The sequence below is a fragment of the Chelonia mydas genome, chromosome 17 (genome assembly GCF_015237465.2).
Source record: "Chelonia mydas isolate rCheMyd1 chromosome 17, rCheMyd1.pri.v2, whole genome shotgun sequence".
NCBI classification, from domain to species: Eukaryota; Metazoa; Chordata; order Testudines; family Cheloniidae; genus Chelonia; species Chelonia mydas.
The window spans coordinates 4221102-4243342 of NC_051257.2; the positions used below are offsets into that span (position 1 = coordinate 4221102).

Genomic DNA, 22241 nt, shown 5'->3' on the forward strand with positions numbered 1-22241 from the left:
AAAAAGAGTTAGGAAGAAAAGTCAGGGGATGGCTCTAAATAAATAGTTTCCCCTTTAAAAGCCTTGTCATGTACCTTCGTGCCCCACCCGTGCTGCTGCCATGTTTGGCACGGTGCTTTTGTCCCTGGTTCTCTTTAATTCTGGCCTCTGCTGGTGGGTCTCCTCTGCTACTGCGTGTCCTTGTTAGCGAAGCTTTAGAGCGCGCATCGCTGTTCCCTCTGCTGCGTTCCAGCTCCCCAGAGGCAAGGCCAGTGATAGAGGGCCCAAGCTAAGAAAGCGTCTGACATGGCATTAATAAATACAAACAGTGCGCTCAGGCTTTATGAGCTGAAGTCCTTGCAGGACTGCTCTGCTTCACTGCAGGGGGCAGGAAGTGCGTTCTCTCCCTGCTCAGTGGGGATCCATAGTAAAAATCCTTATTAAGCTCATATATTTCCTGCTATGCAGCTGCTTCTCAGACATCAGGCCTTTTGTCACATTGTAAACGTCAGCAGCGTACATTACTGGGGCAAAGGCTGAAATTGCAAGAGCATCTAAACCCAGTCGCGTGCGTGTTAGTTTGGGACGCAGCCGTAGTCTCTTACCACAACTGAACAGATTATCTTCAAACATCTTAAGGACTGTGACTTTCTGAGGCCTTGCAATGCCACTTATCCCAGAGCCTAGTTTAATAGCAGTTAATGGCCACTGAATTGTAAGGCTTTATAATGGAAACAATTGCACCCACCTTCCTCCATAGATATTGTGTAGGACTGCTGTGCACAGCATGATCCTGTTGTGAGGTAACTCCCTTCTCTTCATGTGTCAGTATATTCACGCCTGCATCTGTAATTTTCACTCCCTGCATCTGAAGAAGTAGGGGTTTTACCCACGAAAGCGTATGCTCAAATAAATCTGTTAGTTTTTAAGGTGCCACCGGACTCCTTGTTGTTTTTGTGGATACAGACTAACACGGATACCCCCTGATACTTGACAGCATGATCATAGCCCATTGAAGTCAATGGAAAGACGCCTGTGGATTTCTTTGGGCTGTGGATCAGGCCCTTAGCTGCCATAATCCACCCCAGAGGTGGTTGTATTTGAGTGGCAGCTCAATGGTTCCTGTACATAACGTATGTAGCACCGTTCACCCAAGGATCTGAAAGCACTTTACAAAGTGTAAAGAAGCCTGGCAGGAAAGATCCCTGTGTGGGATTTTTATCTGTCTTGCTGAGCAGTGACCAGATCCACCAAAGCTGTAATGACATGTGCCCAAATTCATGCGGCGAATCAGTGGCAGAGCTGAGGACAGAACCCTGCCTCCTAGCTTTCCTGCTTTGAGCGCTAGACTACACTCCCCTCGCAAGGTCAGAAACAGAACCCAGGAGTCCTGATCCCCAGGCTCTAGCCTGCACTCCCTCACTTTGAGAGCAAAAGGTGCTCTAGAAACATGAGATATTGTTTGTTTAACCACCAGAATGACAGACATTAATACAAACTCTTGTCTCATAGCTCCCCAGCCCCCTTCCCTCCTCCCCATTTGGTTATTGCTGTGCCTGAGCCATCCCTTTGTTCTTCCTCTGCCGCAGGCATCCCCACGCTCATCGTCCTGGACGCCAAGGGAGATGTGATCACTCGGCAGGGGAGGGTGGAAGTGCTGAATGACACTGAATGCCGAGAGTTCCCCTGGCATCCCAAGCCTGTGCTGGAGCTGACCGACTCCAACGCCGTCCAGCTGAATGAGGGCCCGTGCCTTGTTCTCTTCGTAGGTATGGAGCACTGTTGATTTCTTTCTTTTTTTTAATTCCTTCACTTGTTGTTTGGGTTTCATCAGTTGTGGGGGGGTGTCTCTTTGGAGGAGATATCACTGGGATGCTGTTCCGTGTGATGTTCTCCTTGGCAATGGAGCTAGCGAGGTACTAGATATATAATTATAACACACACACCTCCCATTGGTACTAGATATATAATTATAACACACACACACACACACACACCCATACTTTTCCACAGTATGCATCCGATGAAGTGAGCTGTAGCTCATGAAAGCTTATGCTCAAATAAATTGGTTAGTCTCTAAGGTGCCACAAGTACTCCTTTTCTTTTTGTGTTTGTGTGTGTGTGAGAGAGAGCTGTACATGTGGGATGGGGTGTGCTGTGATGTATTTTGTACAAACAAACTCCAGCCCCCAGGGTATTATTTGTATCTTAACTTTATTACCTGCACGATGAAGCATGTAGAGGGTGCTCTTGGGTCACAGTATCCCAAAACAACTCCCATGGGTAATGACCGATGTATTTTGGTTTGATCTACCTCCGCTCAAAGCATTCAGACCACAACCCGCTGGACCAGTCAGGGAGGGGTGGAGTCACTGATCATAGCAAGAGCGACCAATTCTCTCCTCCTCTGGGGTAGAAATAAGAATGGCCACACTGGGTCAGACCAGTGGTCCATCTAGCTCAGTATCCCATCTCTAACAGCGGCCGGTACCAGAGCTTCAGGGCGAATGTAAGGAACAGGACATTTTTGGAGAGATCCGCTCTGTCTTCCCCTTCCAGCTACTGGCACTCAGGTTTAGGGTCGCCCCAAGCATGGGGTTGCATCCCTGACCATTTTGGCTAATAGCCATTGTTGGATCTATCCTGCCTTATTGAGTAATCTGTGAACCCAATTATGCTTGTGGCCATCACAACATCCCATGGCAATGAGTTCCACAAGTTAATTGTGCGCTGTGTGAAAAAATATTTCCTCTTGTTTGTATTAACCCTGCTGCCTATTAATTTCATCAGGTGACCCCTGGCTTTTGTATTGTGTAAAAGGGTAAATAACACTTCTATTCACTTTTTTCACTATACCATTCGTGTTTTTATAGACCTCTATCATGTCCCCCCTTTTCTCAACTGAACAGCCATAATCTTTTTAGTCTTTCCTTGTGCGGAAGCCACTCCATACCCTTGATGATCTTTGTTGCCCTTTTCTGAAACTTGTCCAGTTCCACTAAATCTTTTTGGAGATGGGGCGACCAGAACTGCCCACAGTATTCAAGGTGTGGGTGCGCCATGGATCTGTATAGTGGCATTATGATATTTTCTCTCTCATCCCTAATTGAAGTGTAGTGTTGTAGTTATGCTGTGGGATGGCTGTATCCAGGGGCAAGGAGGAATTAGGGGGAGTTCCCTGCCTCTTCCCATGCCCTTTGTCATGGAGAGCACACTTTTCCATAGCATTCATAATATGGCTTTTGTACCTTCATTTTTTTTCCTTTTCAGCCTTGCTTTTGACCTTGATTATTTATTCAGTGGAGCCCAGCATGGGATATGAACACAGAGTGAAAACCTCTCTGCCCCCTGTGCTTTTTCCTGCCCCCTTGCTGGGAAGAAAAGCTTGATGGGCTCTGTGTGAGTGAGGCTGTCAGTGCACAGAAACACACCTTGGAAAAGTTGTTTTTATCTTGCTCTGAGTAAAGTTTTTCTAACATCTGTCTGCAAACAATCGCGGGGAGGAGACTCCCTGACGGAGATTGGGAGCTCCCCATGAACTGTTAGGGGATGCTCCTAGATGTGATTTCCCCCACCCACCATGGGCCAGACTAACCCCACCGTGCTATTGCAATGTCATGCCACACTCCTACGGTGGGGCAGGCGGCTCTGTGTGGCACTGCACATAATCACTATTGAACCCCCTGATTATCCTTACAGGATGCAAGAGTGCCAGGTGGAAATCGAGTCTGGTTAGCCGGCTTCAGAGCAGACAGAGATTCTAAATCCAACCCATTGAATTTTCTAATTCGACTGAAGAAGTGTTTTTTTAACACAAAAGCTTATGCCCAAATAAATCTGTTAGTTTTTAAGGTGCCACCGGACTCCTCTTTGTTTTTCTAATAGGACTGAATCTTCTTCGTCTCCAGGTATTGCCTAGACCAGTGGATTTCAATTTTTTACCATTGTGGACCACATATGCAGCTTTCTGTGTTCTGTGGGCCACATCCACACAATATATATACACTACCTGTACGGATGTCACTTGGACCGCAGCTGTGCGCTGACTGGGTGGGCTGTGGGTTGAGAACTACTGGCCTAGACTGAGGTTGCCACGCACAATGCAATTGTTGCTCCAGCAGTTCCAGGGAAGAGGTGGCATTTACAGAGACTTCCCATGTCCTTTCACATACCCAGCATTTTAGGAGCAGTTTGTGCTCTGTTTAATGAATACTGTGCTAGCACTCTCCCACCAAGCCTCTCCAGACACTCTGAACACTCATTAAGTGTCACAGCCATCCTGAAAAGCAGGAAATTAACTCTACATTTTACAGACGGATAAATGGAGCAAAGAACAGCGAAGAGATTTGACCGAGGATACAGAGCAAGTCAGTGGCATCGTTAGGAAAAGAACCCTGGAGTCATTGTTCCCTCAGCGCCTGGCTCCAGTCACTAGACGCCCTCTTTCTGTATGTCCCCAAGTCAGTTAGATTCACCAGTGTTTTGAAACTGAGACGCCCTCATTTGCGGGCATCTGGATAGCAGTGACTGCACTTTGTTTTATGGTCCTATAGCTCAGTGCTTCAACTCTGGAGGAGGGTGATACCCCCTAAATAATGGGAGCCTCCGAGCAGCTTCAGGCTCTGGAGAAAGGGCTGGGATCTCTAGGTCTTTGGGGGAGGGGTTCTAGGCTGCAGCATTTGGTTCAACGGAGCATCAGTTATGAATAACTGACAAGTTTATGGAGTAGGGCGGCCGCAGCACAGAGAGCTGAGTTGGCATTTAGCCAGTAGAGTTTGTGTAGAAAATCAATCACAGTCCACCCCCGTTGCTCTCTCTCACACAGAGACACTGCAGATAATAGCTCTAGAAGCTGTTCGCTGTTTAAACAAGCCAGGGAATGGGGGGTGGGAGCAGAGAAGCTGTGTCTGGTGGGCCATGTCTCTGTTCAAGGGCAGACAGAGCTCCCTGCTGCGGTGGGGTGGGAGTTCTCTCAGCATCACCTCCTGCCTGTTTCAAAGCAGCTGGAGGGTCGGTCTTGTGCTGGCAGCAGGGCAGTCTGCTCCGCTGAGAGCTCGGCGGTGGCGCAGTTACCAAGAGGCATGTCCGGGGGCGTTTACGGTGGGGCTGTTTTTTCCTTTGTTTTGATACTGAAAGCTGCCCCGCATTGAGATCTCGTCTAGTTGCTGCGCAAGGACGCGTTGTCTCTCTTCCTTCCAACCAAGCATTAGCACTTCATTTGTGGCTGGTGTTGGATTGATGTTCTCATCCCTTTCCACTGTACCTCTGCCAAATCACAGCTCATTCCATAGGGCTGCTGCTGTAGAGATTTGCAAGTGGGCAAGTGCCTGAGCAGTCATCCCAAGGTGGAGAGATGGGTGTAGGGGGGGACAGGCAGTGTCAGATCAGCGTGCTCTCTGGTCTTCAACTGGCTGACCAGCTTCTCGGTGTGTGTTTGGCCCTGCGCTTCAGGGGAGCAAATGCTGCAATGTTTTGGGAGCAGGAGCTGCTCCGCCGTTAGGATTTCTTTCCCAGGCTCGTATGAAAGTACGTTTCAGCTGCTCCCTAATTGCTACAAGGCCACGCTGGCTTTGAAGTTGCTGCCATGCGTTCTGGCTCCTGTTTTCTCTGTGGAATAAAGCCTCCTGTAACATGGTGTCTTTGGATCCATTTGATTGTAACCTCCCTCTTGTGTTGCCTTTCTCTCTCCCACTGCCCGTGCCCTGCAGATTCGGAGGATGACGGGGAGTCGGAGGCAGCTAAACAACTGATTCAGCCGATAGCAGAAAAAATCATTGCCAAGTACAAAGCCAAAGACGAGGAGGCGCCGCTGCTATTCTTTGTGGCAGGAGAGGTAAGAGGGAGAGGAACTTCCTTGGCTTTACTTCTTCTGCTTTTTAAATTATGGGCCCAATTCTTCAGCTCTTAGACCTGCAATTCCTGGGAGGCCGGGAGTTCTGTGTGGGGCAGGCCTGCAGGACCAGGCTTTTTATCAGCTACACAAGCATCTGCTTCTCTTTGGAAAGTAATTTGGGGGCTTCCTGCATGTCTTGTGAAGAGTGAGCTGACTTCCCACCCACCCTGGAGCACCTGCCCCCAAGGATCTCCTGGCACTGTACAGACATGAATGAATACACAAATGTAGTACCTGTCCCCATTGTACAGGTGAGTAAACTGGGGCACAGAAATGCTGTGACCTGTGGAAGATCACAGAGTGAGCCTGGTACAGAACCCAGGAATCCTGGCTCCCAGCACCCCGGCTCTAACCACTAGACTCTGTTTTTTAATAAACCAATCAAAATAGTGTTTTGGGAACACAAACTTCCCAGCTTCAGGCCTCTATTCGATAAAACTCAAACAAACCCCATACATTTCCAAGCAGCCAAAGGGAGCATGCCACTCCTAGCATTCTTTAAATGCTTTGCCCTTAAGACAAATGGGGAAGTGGGCTTGGCAGGATCGCCGCACAGCAGGGCTTGTTGGCTTTGAAACTCCTCTTGTGCCAGTTTTCTTCTTTACTATCAAATGAGGCCTGTGGTAACATAACATGGCTTGGGGCTGACCTTGTGAACAGGTTACTTGTATTCCGATGACAGCCTGGGGGCCAGGGCAGAATGTTGAGGATAGAACCAAGGGTCTTCTAGATTCTCTGGTGGTGTTTAACTGATTGGAGACACTCAATGCAAGACTCTGGCGTGACTTGTCCATTCCTGACTTTCAAGCCGCATGAGACTGTGCAGTAATCTCCCAAGCAGAGAGAACGAGACCCTTCCCTGGAGACGTCGATAGACAGGACAGAGCTCTAGCAAATAGGCAGTGGGGAACAGGCTTACTGTGCTTTTCAGCAGCGTGGCCCAGCTGGGAGCTGACAGGAGCTCTCCATTTCTCATTTATACGGGTCACTACTGCCTTTGCCCTTGCTGGATGAGGACTGGATGCAATCAGCGTGCACTCTCCCTCTGTCTGTGGGGTGTGGAAGGGGGCAGGGGGAGTAGAGGTTGCCACCCACTGCGAGGAGTAGAGACCACACCACTGGTACTGAGGGAATTCAGAGCCCGCATCTCAATGACTGGACTAAAGACGTAACATTTACAGGCTTCCCCTGATGGGGAGGGAGTGTTTGAATCTGAGAGTGATGTCACATTGTCCATAGCCCTGCGTCCCCCCACCCAGACTGCGCTGCTCTGGGGACTCAGTGCCCTGAGAGGAGATGCCCAGGGAGATGGTGCTTTAACTGGGAGAGGAAGCTGAGAGGCACTTTTTAATTGTGCTGTCTGTTTGCACCCCCCGCAGCCACTCAGAAAACTTACAGGGTGGGCTAATCAGGCATAGGGCAGGCCGGGGGTGTGTGTGAAATGCATTGCTCAGCACATCCCTTTGGAGCATGGAGCCAAACTGGCCCATTTCTGTTGAACGTGACCCTGTAACGAAGTGTGCTCCACTGGCCTCTAATTGGAGGCATTCCTGCGCAAGATTTATCGAGAGCTCCCAAGTGGAGCCGACAGCCCCGTGATGGATGTGTCTCTGCGGTCCAGCTTCTGTCTGTCTAGAGAAGGGGCAGTGAGCGTGCTCCTGGTGTCCTGGAGGGACGCGCTGCCTCCCTGGCTCCGCAGCGCGCCCGGAGCCGCAGGGACAGGTGGGTGTTGTGTCCAGAGGTGCCCCTGCTGTTCAGAGGCTTTGCAGACGGTACCTCTGGCTGGCTGAGTACCATGTGTACTGGCAGCCTGCTGTGTGCTCCATCACATGCTGCAAGAGCCTCGCTGGCAGCGGGAGGGTGAATTCTCTTGGTTTCTGCTCAGTGTTGTGTTGTCAGTGCATTGTGCTTCCCCCGGCGCTGGGTGCGAGAGGTCTGTAGATCGCATCTTGGCGACTCCAGGGCTACACTAGGTTTCTCTTTCACCCTCTCCACAGCTCTGCATGGTAGGTGACCATCAGTCCTCCGGCTGAGTTGGTCAAATGTGATTCCTTCCTCAGCTGGCCAGAGAGGTTTCTGCAGGGCAATGCAAAGACCCTCCCTCTTCCTGGCCCTGCTCCATGGGCTGAGCAGGCTGCCTCGGATGTTCTCTCATGGTCCTGAAAATGAACGTAGGCAACTGGGGGCTCCAGGAGATTAGTGTGTCTCCAGCTTTCTGTCGGGCTCTGAGCTGGGTGACTCCTGGGCTCTGCATAGTCTTCTGTCAGGGCTGGCACTGAAGGAGAATGCGTTGGAAGTCTCCGGGTCACCTCTTGAATGTTAGAAACTGGTCAGCTGGTGTAGATCTAAAAAGAACTGACCTGAACTTCCCCAGAGACTGACAGGAGCCCGGGAAGGCTGGGGAGAACCAGGCTCCTTTCCCTGATCCCACTGGTATTTCACTTCCTTGCACCTTTGTGGGCACGTCTAGAAGTGGAAGCGCCGAAATACAGCAGCAGAGGCAGGATGCCCCACAACTCCTAGGAGAGCCTGCGCACGGGACATGCAGCTGCATTTTTGGCTGCTGGACGGAACTTGGCTGCTTGGAGGTTAGCTGGTTGCTGTTTCAAATACTAAGTCCCTCTGTATTTATTGCACAGACAGGAAACTTGGCAGGGCAGGCAAAGAGATGAACAAATGCAAACCAGCATTTTCTTTCAGTCCTTGCTGGCTGCCAGGTATGTCTGACCCCATTCAACAATCCCCTGGCATAGTGCAGCGTGCAGAGGTGCTCCTTTAGGGCCCTATTTTATTGCTACACCCCAGCAGCACCGAGGGGAGGTTGGAATCAATAGTTAAATCTTATTCCCTGGTGAGCTGGCAGCTGACCAAAGCAATTGCTGCAGTGCCAGCACTGACTGGCCCCAATCAGCTCCCCTCTGAGCCAGGCTAGCCCTTTTAGAACAATCTGTACTGCAGATACGGGCTTGGTTTCATGGAGCGCCCTGCTCTGTCTGTGCAGAGGAGAAAGGAAACTCCAAGAGTGCCAGTGGCGGAGAAACTAATAGTTTGAGTGAGAAGAAGATTCTTCCCAAACTCTTCGAAATCTTCTGCCTCCAGTCCACCACTTCTTAGGGCCACTGTAGGAAAGGGGCTTTTGCTTCTGACACAGGCACCAGGGGTTGACTCCAGTCTGGGTGTGAGAGGATGCAGCTCCTGTGGTGATCACTGAGCCAGATTCAGAGTGATGTGACGAGCAGAGCACGTTGCGGGCCAGGTGGAAGTGATCTGGCATTCAGTGGGTGAACAAGAGGAGTGGGGTAAATCCTGCCCTTGGGAGCTTCTCTGCAAGCTGCTGGGGGTGGCGCAGGTGCATGTGGTCAGTGAAATAGCAGCAAGCATAGGGCTGAGTGCTGGGAATGCCTAGGCCTCAGTTTGGGTCAGTTGCTCCAGCACAACCCCAGCAATTTCACTGGCTGGCACGAGGGTAGCTGAGAGCAGCATTTGAGCCACAGGTTTTGCTCCTGGCTCTGCCGTTGCCTTGCTGTGTGACCTTTCACACTCCATGCCTGTTTCCTCCTGTGTCCAGTGGAGACAGTGTTTCCCTAGCTGGCTGGGGGCTGTGAGGATGGGTGGCTGGTGTTTGTAGAGAGCCTAGAAGCCCAGTGGAAGGAGTCAGTGTGAACAGAGATTCTTATCAGCCCTTTACTAGTCTGGGCAGGTCACGCTGTCACTGTAAGCTTGAAAATTACAAACATGCTTTAAACGAGGATTGGAAAATCCATAGTGCCCTTTAACTCCCCTGGCAGGGTCCAGGAGGAAGGGTCTGTGTTTCCCTTCCAGGCTCTCAAAGCAGGCGGCTGTCCCAGGGAAAATCGCGAAGCATAGGGCTGGGCAGGTGCAAAGCCTCCCATGGCTGTGTAACGTACGTGTGTGTGCCCGGTCCCCGTGCGCACGCCCAGCCCTTAGTGCTCCCCTCAGAGCTGCGTGGGGCCTGGAGCCAGCCAGTTCCCTCCTGAGCTGCATTGCGCCAAGAGGGGAGCCCGCTGTCCCACCCCTGTGGCTCCCTCCCCCACTCCAGGGGCGTGCGCTGCTCTCTGTGACACACACGTCCATCTCTCTCGCACGCTGTACCCGCCCCCACCCAGGGCCATCTGCCCCACTAACATCGCCCCCTCAGCCCGGGTCTCTGAATGACCTCCTTGTTGGAAAGGCGTCTATTCGAACGGTGCTGCGCTTGCACCCCTCCCCCGTAGCCTCTGGAGCGTTTTCTCCCCTGGCCCTCTTGCTCGCTGGCAGTAGCTGAAACACTGATGCTTATTCATGCTGCTGCCAGCTTCCCAGCCTCTAAGAGTGGGGGGGCATCCTGAATGTCCCATTCATCACCTTCTCAATAGCTCCGACTGCCGGCTCCGTGGCCATCCCTGCATTTCCGGTGGCAGCTCTGCTGCTCACAATGCGGCCTGCGCAGGCGCCACCCACTTCTCTCCAAGGCCTATTTGCATTTATTAGAGGGTTGCGGTGGTTTTGCGACAGTCAAATAAAGGGTGGGAACTCCTGATGCCTTGTGTCCGGGCTGGCTCTTGTGACTTGGGAGCTGTCTTCATCTTCAGGCCCATCAGCCGGTTCCAGGTCAGAAGAAGCGCAGGTTAGAAACGTCTGGGAAAATGCGGTGAGAAGGCCCTCAGCAGTTACGCAGAAACAAAGCTGCAGAGACTGATCAGTCATCCCTCCCCTGCCACATCCACCATCGAACTGGCTGCTCTCGAAACCCCCAGCTTACCAGGGGAGCCAGCATTATAAATTACCTTGCGCGGCTGGCCGCAGCTAAGTGCTATCCAGCTGACTAAAGAAATGTTTATTACCGCTGTTGAAAAAACGACTCTGGAAAAAGGCCCAATTTCAGATGCTGCACATTCTAGGTTTGGCCGCGTTAACTGGAGCACAGAAAAAAGCATCCTACTATGGTGCTTGGAGCCAGGAACGAGAAATGAATCATCCCAGCCCTGGCTTTGTAATTCTGCAGCTCTGGCAGTGACAAATTGGTTTTTACCCTTTCCCCAGAGCTCTGATTTCCCTGCACGCATTGACCAAAATGAATGCAACCCCTGCTGCACACCCCCACACCAAGCAGCGCTCAGGTTGGATTCATTACAGCCGCTGCGTGTGTCTGGGGACATCTTGGAGGAGGCTCTATTGTTCCAGGATTCTCTCCAAAATACGTTGTTGTTGAATTGTCGTTCTTTAATTTGTTGTGTGCTTGCGTCGGCCTTTTGCGAGCACAGATGTCACGTCTGTTGCTTGGCTCTGTGCCTTTGTCATTTCACACCCTTGCGTTCGTGTTTTACTCTTCTCTGGCACCTTGTGTCTGATGATCACAAAGCATTTCACAAACCACAGCGATATTGGTACTGAAACCAATCTGATGGTTGGTACTACGCAATATACCACAACTACTTAGATCTTCATACCCAGAGCTGGGAAAGAACTCAAATTCCCCTGCTCCAAAAGCACAGGCCCTTACCATTTGAGTTAAAGGAGACTCTCCATTAGCAGCTCTCAGCACAGAACCTTTGTCACACATTGAGGTGTTCTGATCCCATCCAGCAGAGGGCAGTTATGTACACACATCGGCCAGCTGATTCTAGTACTAACCTGTTTTACAGAGGGGGAAACTGAGGCACAGAGAGGTGAGGTGACTTGTCCAAGGCCACATAGTGACTCAGTGGCAGAATGGTGAATAGAACCTGGAATCTCCTAGCTTCTTGTCCTGTGCTGTAACCACTAGGTTACGCAAAGAGCAGGGCCATTAGGAAAATTGCAGTTTGTACTAACATTAGTCTGGTGCAGTGGTGCACGACTTTAATCCCATAAGAACGGCCATACTGGGTCAGACCAAAGGCCCAACTAGGCCAGTATCCTGTCTTCCGACAGTGGCCAATGCCAGGTGCTCCAGAGGGAATGAACAGAACAGGTAATCAAGTGATCCATTCCTTGTCGCCCATTCCTAGCTTGTGGCAAACAGAGGATAGGGATACCATCCCTGCCCATCCTGGCTAATAGCCATTGATGGACCTATCCTCCATGAACTTATCTAGTTCTTTTTTGAACCCTATTATAGTCTTGGCCTTCACAACATCCTCTGGCAAGGAGTTCCACAGGTTCACTGTGTGTTGAGTGGGAGGCTGAGGCTGCCGGATCGTTCAGGGATTCTGGGCTGCGGTGCCAATCGGGTGTCCGGTGCCACTGACAGCCTGGCCAGCAGGTGGCTGAAGGACTGGCTAGAACAACACGAATGACGTGTTGTGATCTGCACTCTCTCTGTGAGGGCCGATGGACCGATCGATCAAGGTGACTAACTGTACCAGTTTGCTAGATGGACTTGGGCTATTCCACCTGGTGCCCACTCCCTCCCTCCCACTTGAGATGCATGTTGCCCTGGCCCTCCATGGAGCTTGGCCCACCCAAGTCCCAGCCTTGCAGTCAGTTGCAGGTCAGAGTGGGCCGTGGAGGCGCAGAAGGGGGGGAGGGAACAGCGTTAGCTGGCTGAGGCTGAAGTAGGTCGTGCGAGTACGTGCACGACTGTTCTGACATCTCTCTTGTTCTCTCATGCGTGTGCATGGTGGTGGCTGGGAGGGGGGAGGGGTGGGTGGAAGGGAGTGTATATTCATGTCCTGGCAAGGCCAGGGTGGGCGTGTTAAGCAGAGTATTGAGAAGTGAAGAGCAAATCCCTTCAGCCCTCATGGGTCACCGAGAGGCTGGTGTGTAGCTGACAGGGCACATCTGAAGCAGCTAAAGAAACAATGGCTTTGTGCTGAGATTGGATTTCTGAGCTGTAGCCTGGTGCAGGCAGGCCATTCTCTCAGGACATGCTGGGCGGGAGCATCCTGGAGTCCTCGGGGAAGGGGGCCTTTACCTCTCGCTCCTTGTTTTCATCTCGGTAGCCTGGGTGGCACTGACTTGCTCTTGGAGCTTTCTTCGTTCTCTCCTGTCTTGTGACAGACAGCTCTGGGCAGAGGACAGCAAACAAAGCCCAGCTACTACTCAGAGCTGGTAGTGGCTGAGGCTCAGATGAAACTGTCCTGCAGCCCCCAACCCTGCATCTACCGCTTTTCTTTCTTTGGGCTTTATACCCAGGGGCAGTTAGCCCCAGGGAGGTCATTCCCACCCCCACACAGTACAGCTGTCTCCGTTAAGGGTGCTGCAAAGCCTACGTTCTGGCTCAGCCATCCTGATTCCATCAGGCCACCCGTGCTCTGCGTGAAATCACTGCCAGAGTGAGTCTCCCTTTGACAGGCACTAGGAATGCTGGAACCAAGGTGGCTCAGTCCAGGACTTGGGGGGCTACAGTTCGGGCATAGAAATGAGCTCATCTCATGCTTAGCACCTCTTGGCTAACTGCCATAGCACAGCCCGGGGTAAACGCTGGCCACTGTCATTAAATAGAGGAGCTGCTCCATCTTCTTCTGAGCAGCCCGCACAGCACCTCATTGAGCACTGCATGATGGGATTTGTAGTCTCTCTGGGCTGCACCTCTGTATTACAGATGATGGCGGAGCAGTCAGTTCCACTGTTTGCAGCGTAGGGCTCATCTACACACACAAACTGTCCCAGCATAAGGGTGGGCGAAAACCCATTTTGCTGGTGCACGTTGCCGTGCGTGTGTTCACACAGCAGCACACTGTGTCGCTACAGGCATGGGGCCCTGTGAGTGGGTTTCCCAGCCCTCTGGCTCACACAGTAGTGAACAGGGCTACAGAGCCCCAGAGTTAGCCTTAATATTGGCGAGCGTCACCTCAGAGAAGAGGGGAACACGGAGAGAGGACAGGGTGGGGTTGGATGATGTGAGGTAAATAAGCCCATATGATACCTAGGTCATGTCCGCTTAGCAACCAGGGCCCCTGAGTCAGTAGTTCAGTAAGTTCCCTCCTAATAGGCTGCATGGTGGAAGGGATCTGAATGAGGCCAGGCTGATGCTTGCCCAGTGGTCTCTTAGAAGGGGTTCCAGGTGGATGGAGGGCAGCATGGAGGTGTTTGCGTGAGGAGGGGATGCAGGGGAGTGTCCAGACTGACCTGATGGGAGGAGAGGCACAATGCTGGGATAGCGGGGCTTCTTCCTTCTGCTTGCTCTCTAGGGATTTGGGTTTCCTTGGCTCAGATAAGGACGGCTCTGGAGGAGAGAAGCTTTTTCTGTATTCTGCACTTTTGACTTGAGAAACCAGGCCACAGTAGGAGAGGCTCTTCACCTTTATCTTCAAGCACATTGATCAAGTGCAGGCAACTGGGGGGGAGACACCTGGCTGTTTGTCCGAATCAAGGGCTTGCTGCTAAGAATTTCAACAGAGCGCATTTAGCAAAAGGCCTTTCCAGGAGGTGTGTTTGAAGGGAACTTGCCTGCAGAGAGAGCTGTTCTCTTTGTTCTGGCTTTCACTGTGTCTCAGGAAAATAGATCAGAGGATCCAAGGCTCGGGATAGAAAAGACTTATCAGGTTGTCATGTTCATCCATTTCCCCACCACCACTGATCTGTCTCCTGCAAGATCTTCTCCAGGACTTGTCCAGTTTTAAATCGCTCAGGCAGTGAGGCTTCCACCACTTTCTTCGAGGGGCCTATTCCTCAGCTGTACTGTTCTGGCTTTTGAAAGCTGACTTTTCCTTCTTTCCCGCCTCTGCTCCTAGCTATCCCCTAGGACTGCCCTAGACAATCAGCGTCTCTCCCACCTTGGGGCTTAGACACGCCAAACACATGTAGGTGGTTATATTCCCTCCACCCCTCAGGCATCACATAGCTGGGTCTTTTCATCTTCCCTCCTCCATGATTGTTATTCCTGCTCTTCTCTGAGCTCCCTTCAGTACTGGTAACTGTGCCTCCCTCTGGGACGGTACGCTCGGCTGCGTGATCGCCCTGAGTGCTTTGCAGGAGTTGAAGGGCAGAGTGGGCTGTTGAACCAGACAGGTGAAGATGAACACCTGGCAGTGCTGTCGTGAGAAGGCAGTGGCCAGCCTGCCGCGTGGGAACAGCCCTCCCTGGCCCAGCGGGAACTTGTGGCAGTGCAGCTAATGGCAGGCAGCGAGCAGCAGCCAGGATAGGGTGCTGCTCCCTGCTCGTCAGTTACGCTCCATGATCCCGGGAGTGTGGGGGGTGGAGCAAGCCTGGCAGTCTTGGGGGATGCGCTGGTCTGCTGCGTGGCTTTTCCTGTGTTTATAGGGAAGCCTGCTGGAGAGTTTCAATCCTGGCTAAGTGGTAAGGGGTGTTGTGTTAGGTTAGATGGAACGTACGGACTAAAGGCGTTTGCATAACCCAGTCACTGTCCAGCATTCAGCAGTGTTCAGCAAGGGTTGGGGTTGACATACAGAGACCTGCGCCAGCTCGGCACCATGGCAAACACACCATTAACAATCCTGTTAACCTTGTATTGCAGATAGAGCAAAGAAGGCAAAACAGGTAAAGCATCTGCAGTGTAAAGTGTTGGGAAAGGCTTTCATTTGAACCACATCCCTTGTTCCTTTCCCTTTAGCTGGAGAGCGCTTTTAGAAGGCGACCCCCCGTTGAACCGTCCCTCCGATGGTGGTAAAGATGATAATGACTGTCGGGGGGTGTGTGTGGAATTTATTGAGCTGGGCTGGAGCTGATGTTGCTGTTAAAGTCTGATCTTGGTCCTCCCCAGGTGGTGGTTGGGTTTCAGCTGGAGCTGGTGGAAGTGATGATGTCATCTGGGTCATGCTCTCTGGCCGGGTCAGGACATTTCTCTGGATCGTGATGATGAACCCCTGGGGTCCCAGGAGACTGTGGGGGTGGCTGCCATGATGGTGAAGCTTGGTCCAGTAGCCAATTTTTCTCCCCAAAGTCTTTCTTTAAGCCACAAAGAGAATGGTGGGTGCAGTAGCCCTCATCATTTTGCACTGATTTCTGGTTCCAAACTTTTCTTGTCTACCAGGCATGATCGTAACACAGTCGATTAGTTCTGGCCCTAGGAGTCTGAGCTGGGTCTCTGTCTTCTCCATCCAGGGGAGTGGAGGGAACCCTGACTCCCAGGCCTGCGCTGTAACCATTGAGACCAGTGGTTCTTAGCCTTTTTTTACCCAGGGACCCCTAAACTTAAATAGACAAACCTGCAGACCCCCAACTCCTTCCTCAGTATTTTGTTGCTCATGTTTTGTTTCTCTGATGTTACTTTAATAGTTACCACAAATACTACTGTAGAGAAATTATTATTATTCGAACAGATCAACAAAAAAACCCAGCAAATTAAAACACTGACCGTTTACCTGATGCTAATGCGATCCTTGAGCTTGTTTGGCAGCACACAGCTTGTCCAGTTGAGGGGCAATTTCAGTCAGGCAAGTGCAAAGGTCATCTTCAGCATTCATTCTTGAATAGTGTTTGTTTTTCATGCTGGTAAGGGCCGAGAATCCATTTTCACATATAGAAGGAGCTTTAAATGATAAACTACAGCGTTCAAGGTGGTAATGGGCAGTGCCAAGTCGCTGTCGACTTGTAATGTGCGAACTGTAAGTGTCAGAACATGGTGTGTCATTATTATTATATAGGTGCTGGCACATTCGCGGACACCCTTGATTGTACTGGTGGACCCCAAGTTGAGAACCACTGGATTAGACCATACTCCTCTCCCTGATGCCTGAGATCACTAATTATGTGGCAGTCCAAGGGCTGTCAAGTTGAAGAGCGAGGATCCCAGTGTTGCCCATGAGTCTGCATCCCCCACAGCCCTGTGTGTGATGCAGGAGACTGGCCAAGTCCTAATGCTGAACAGATAGTCACTGTTCAGTTTCAGAGTAGCAGCCGTGTTAGTCTGTATCCACGAAAAGAAAAGGAGGACTTGTGGCACCTTAAAGACTAACAAATTTATTTGAGCGTAAGCTTTCGTGAGCTACAGCTCACTTCATCGAATGCATGAGATCCGATGAAGTGAGTTAAATTTAGTTAGTGACTAAATTTGTTAGTCTCTAAGGTGCCACAGGTACTCCTTTTCTTTTCACTGTTCAGTTTGACCACCTCAGAGTTTAGCTGTTACTACAGGTGATCCATAGACCAATACATTGTAATAACAGCTGCTTGTTAGTAGGGATGAGCAGGACTGAAGCCAGAGAATTGTGATCCTCGTTTGGACTTTGATATCCATTTCTTCCCCCCACCCCTCCCCAAATCTCAGGATCGTTGTGCTCAGGGTGGGAGAGCCATGTGATTCGATCCCAGGTCTGGGTAAATTGTGTTTTCTTGTTTAAAGCATGAACTGTTTGAAGCCCAGTGGGGTTGGCTCCATGCTTTGATTGGGTGGGGGGTGCTGTTCCCTTCGGCTTCGTCACTGAGCCGAGCATATTGTGCGGGGCCAGAGTTCTTCATGAAATGTGCAGCCTGGATGCTGTGTCACACCAGCCAATTCTCCATCCCTTGGGCTTCATTCTCTTTGTTTATGGGCTCTTTCTTGCTGGCTTTCAGGACGACATGACTGACTCCCTGCGGGATTACACCAACCTGCCCGAAGCGGCGCCCCTGCTCACCATCCTGGACATGTCGGCCAGAGCCAAGTACGTGATGGATGTCGAGGAAATCACTCCTGAGATCGTGGAAGCCTTTGTGAGCGACTTTCTAGCGGACAAGCTAAAACCCGAACCCATCTGAGGGGCTTTCAGCACCGACAGACGTTATTTAAAACTAGGTCTCTTCCTCCGCTAGCTGAGTGCTCAGCGTGTTCTCTCGCACGACCCAGTACCCAGCCTTCCTGTGGTGCCTTGTTTTACGCAATGAATCCTCCTCCGAAGCAGACTCCTGGAGATGCACTTTCAGCAGGGAGTTGCTGGCATTTGGAGACTTTGCTTGTGCTTCATGGTGATATATTCTCTAATAACCAGGCCAGAACTGTTACCATATCGTTATTTTATACACGGCACTAGCTAGTAGGCAAACGTTTTGCATGATGTTCTTGCCAACTTAAGCATCAGGCAGTGGACTGGGGTTCTCGGGGCTCTTATATTCCTCCTCTTCTCCCTTCTCATCTTCACCCTTCTCTCCTCTCCCCACCCCTTCCCAGACAGACAATGCCAATGAAGCAATAAGAGAATTCTCCACTTTGCCACCCAACCTCCTTTCCCTCGTCAGTATCAGTGAGCCCACAGTGCCAAGGAGAAGTGTAACTGCTGAAAAGCTCGATGCAGATTGGTCATGATGCAGCAAAGGTCTCTCTCCTAGTTCAAGAACTCCAGTTTCTAGGTTGTATTTACCCGCCCGCCACCTCCCCACCAAACACAGAGCAGCCTTAGTTAAGTGTCAGTCATATGCATTTGGGGGAAATCCCACGTACCCCCATACACCCCGACCCCTGAGCCAAAAGGAGAAACAATGCAGGGCTGCCCTGATCCTCCTCTGCTGTTCTCACTGACATTTTCTCATTCTCTCTTGCCTTTTTCTTCCCTCTTTCTTTCCTCTCCCTGGTATGAAATGTCCTCCCCCTACATTCGTTGTTTAAGATGTTCTTTGTAGCTGTTTCCCAAGCCCAGCCTTGATGGTGCTGTTCTAAACACAACCCCAAGCAGCTCAGCTGAGCCCCCAGAAAATTGAGGTTGTAAAAACTGTACATGGTGATTGGAACTTTGTAATAAAATGGTTACAGTCACCTGGTTCCTGGAGGTGCAGATTCCCTGGGCCCCGCTCACAACAAAGCCATCGTTATGGCTGGGGTGAGGGTTTGGACATGGGAGGTGGGGGCTGAGGAAGAAGTGTGTCTGGTGGAGACCTGCAGGCGTTACTCCAGTGTGCAGATCCACTGATCCGCATGAGTAAAGGTTTTTGGTTTGGGGTCCTCATTGTAGCCTTTCTGTGCCCAAGGGGCTGCTGTACCAGTCTGTGGCTGGAACCAGCCAACCGCGGTAGATTTTGGTGCTGTCTCATGCAAAGAGTTTGTTGTTAAACTAGAACATGGCTCCTGAATGCTGCAGGTTAGGGGTTTATCCCACGTAGCCCCTTGTTAGAAGCATTTAAACCAGGCCTTCCAGTGCTGGAGAGTCCAGCTTTTCTGCTGGAGCGGGTCACCGGACACTACTGTGGCGCGCATGCACACCCGCTTTTGGAATCCAGATAGGGACCACACATATCTCGAAGAACCTCCAGTTACAGTAAGTAACCTCCTCTTAGAGCCCCTGCTGGGCTCTTCCAACCAACCGTGTCTTTTGGAGCTGTGGCCTCTCCCGGACTGGTTAGTTCATCCATTAGCTCTTTTCCTTACGCTGACCAAGCAGTAACAGTATTAGCTGGCTCTGGTGTTTCCCAGGAGCCAGTGGAATCTGAGCTATAAGGTGAGAATATGTATAGTAGAGACGTACACAGACACCCTGTTGTGTATCAATGCTGTGCATGTTCCAAACAGCTGAGGAATGGAAGACAACCGCTAACCAGGAAACAGGGCCATGTGCGGCTACAGCCTGTTCCATCCAGGTAGGTCCCCGTGCCTTACCAACACCAAGTCCTACGCACCTCCGGGCAGTGGGTTAGTTGTTGGCCTTGTTTCACAGAGGGAGAAGCAGTTTACTGGGAGGGGAAGTGACTTGCCCAACATCTGTAGTGAGCTGGTGGCCTCATCCCCGCAGGCTTTCCCAGTCTGTGGGGGGAGAGAGTTGAACATTTGTGTGTTGGGTGGCTCACGAAATGGTGATGTCTGGAGTGAGGCCTTACACGCAAACGCACACCTGGAGAGAAGGGATTACTTTGAAGTTGTTAGTGGCTGCGTCCTCACCCTCTTGAAGGAGGCACTATTGTCCCCACTTTACAGACAAGAGAGAGAGGGGGAAAGAAAGAAGTAGAGCAGCACTAGGCCAGCTGCCTGGACTCGTGGGCCCCTGCTTAATTTGCCAGACCACGCTGCCTTTCATAACAAATCAGTCGCTGAAAGCTGGACTGAGAGTCCCTGTAGGCATTTCCTCAGTCATGTAGCTCTGTCGGTGATCATTTCCTTTAACAAACTGACATGCGTCCATGGGGAAGGGCGAGTTGGGGAGCCATGTGGTGGTCTGTGCGCGTTGAATAGCTGGGGGCGTGCAAGCTGCTGCTTTCCCCTTCAGCCCATTTGTCACTTATGGCAGGATTGTAGCCTCCCCTTTTATCCATGGTACAACAACCTGCTAAGGAAGGAGCTTGGAAAGCCAGCCGGCTGTGTGTGAGCGAGGAGTCGTTATCAATCTAGACTGCACAGACAGTGCTTCAGGGCCTGAGTTGTATGTAGTGATCATGAACAAGGCAATGAATAACTCAAAAAGCAGCAGCATTGGCTGCTGAGTTGGAGACAAACACTGCAGATAATTAAGCAGAAGGAGGAGTGGATGGCTCAGGATTGGTTGCTGGTGGCACCGATCTGGGTTCTGATGAAGGTGCTAATGTCCATTGTGCTAGGTGCTGTACAAATACCACATCGAGCCTTTCACGTGTGACTCCAAGCCAGGGGGAGGAACTGAAGCCTGTTCTGCTGCAGGCTGCTCAACAACCAATGAGATGAGTCAGTCCAGGTCACAGAGGCCAGGCTGCACACTGGGCAGCAGAAAGGTCCAGGAGCCTGGTCCCAAGCTGCTGGGTGTGACCGAACAGTCCTGCGCACTAGAATGCTCCGCTGGTCCCTCAGGCTGGTCTGTCCATGTGGCAACCAAAATGTGGGGTGGGGAGGTCTGCCCCCAGTTGGTGCTTCAAGAGGATTTCTGACTCTACAGCTGCTAATCAGGCACCTTTCTCTAGTGCTCACAGCCCTAAATCACTCAAAATACACGATTGTAAGTGGAATCTGCAGCAAAATACCTTAAAATCCACTGGGGGAAAGGGGGGTGGTGAGTGAGAAATTCTCCAGTCCTGAAGTTTTGACTAAAGCTGCATGCACAGAAGTGGCTGAGAACAGGCTTGCCTGAACAGGGTAATTGCTTCCAGATCCCACTGCCACCTAGTGCATGTTCTGTTTACGTAGCATGGGTTTCTGGTGCTTTAGGGAGAGAATGGTGTCTATGCAGTTTGAATGAGAATCAAAATAAGGTGCTTAAATGGGATATTGTTGGTTCATGCAGCACTGGCTGATTCTAGACATTAGGTTGGGAGCAAAAACCCCTTCTGGTCCACGCTGCTCAGGCTCCCAGAGCGGGACTGTAGGTGTAATGCTGAGTCCATGAAATAAAATCACTTAATACTCTGTATGTTCAAGTGACTGTAGCAGCTACTCAGCTTGGGCTAAAGTGAAGTGTAAATGTTTGTGTCAACCTGGCTCTTCCCCTGGCCAGGGCTGGCGTCCCGTTCGGAAGAACGAGCTGTTCTCCTGCTGATGCACTTCCAGTCTCAATATCGGCAATACCTTTGAACGCGGCTGTGCTAAATGCTCCCTTCTAACAAAGGAAAGGTTGGATCGGTCACTCTAGGATGTGCCCAAAGGAACAACCACCTTCTTTCTCCATGTATTTATCAAGCATCCAGTTCCCAGGATGGCTCTGTGCTATTACTGAATACAAGAGCCAAAGGAAATGGTGGCCCACTGCTAAATCATTGTATGATCATGACAGCCTCTGAAAATTAGGTTTTTTAATATGGGATAAGATAGAAAGGGATCTCTTAGCAGCAGCTGGAATTGTAGCAGCAGAGCTAGCACTAAACAAACCGTTTAAAAAAGTTGGAGCAATTGTGTAGGGCATCAAGGGGCATAGTTACCACAGGGTTTCCTGCACTCACTCCTGCTGCTCCTCTGTGCCAGGACGTGATGGAGCCCGGAGAGCCTAATTCCATGTAGTCACCCAGGGTCAGGCTTACTGCACACTGTCCTGCCACCATACAACCTCCTGCTCCCAGATTGAAGGGGGTGGCCAGGAGCCCCTGAGCTCTTCCAGAATCTATTTGGATTTCTCCTCTTGCACAGTCCAGAGCCTGTCTACTGGATGGGGAAGAACCCAAGGCCTATAGGAACCTTTTTTCCTATAGAATGGGACTCATTCTGCAGTTCTTTCCCTCCTCACCACCTCTTTCTTCTCCTCCTTCAGTTTAAATCTGTGCTCTCATAGGGGCACCCCGGAACAACTGCTCCCCACACAGGCTGCATTCATGACAAATACTGCCACCTTCTGGCAGAAGGCTTAACCTCTGCTTTAAATTAGAACATGATGTCCATAGCTAAAGCTGAGGATTAAACTCTAGCCAAGAATGTTTGATGGCAGAATTGGAAAACTGACAGTCTTTGCAGGGACAGTACACCACCCTAATTGTGCCACAAAGCGCCACCCAGAGAAGACTATCACACACAAGTACCTCCACTGTGTTTGCTGTTCTAAGGGCTAACATCCTGCTGGTTTGTCCCTGGCTTCTTGCTAGGGTTGGTGTTTACTGAGCCAGTGTTGATGTTACTGAGGAACTCCAT

General features: G+C 51.0%; 1 protein-coding gene across 1 annotated transcript in view; it reads left to right on the forward strand.

Annotated features, from left to right (window-relative positions):
* The window catches only part of NXN (nucleoredoxin), a 101126-nt gene extending 82641 nt beyond the window's left edge, over positions 1 to 18485 (forward strand). Inside the window, exons 6-8 of the mRNA XM_037880707.2 lie at positions 1569 to 1748; positions 5688 to 5812; positions 17312 to 18485. Coding sequence (XP_037736635.1) covers positions 1569 to 1748; positions 5688 to 5812; positions 17312 to 17494 — 488 coding nt within the window. The 3' untranslated portion in view covers positions 17495 to 18485. The remainder of the gene's footprint in view (positions 1 to 1568; positions 1749 to 5687; positions 5813 to 17311) is intronic.
* The last annotated feature ends 3756 nt before the right edge of the window (positions 18486 to 22241 follow it).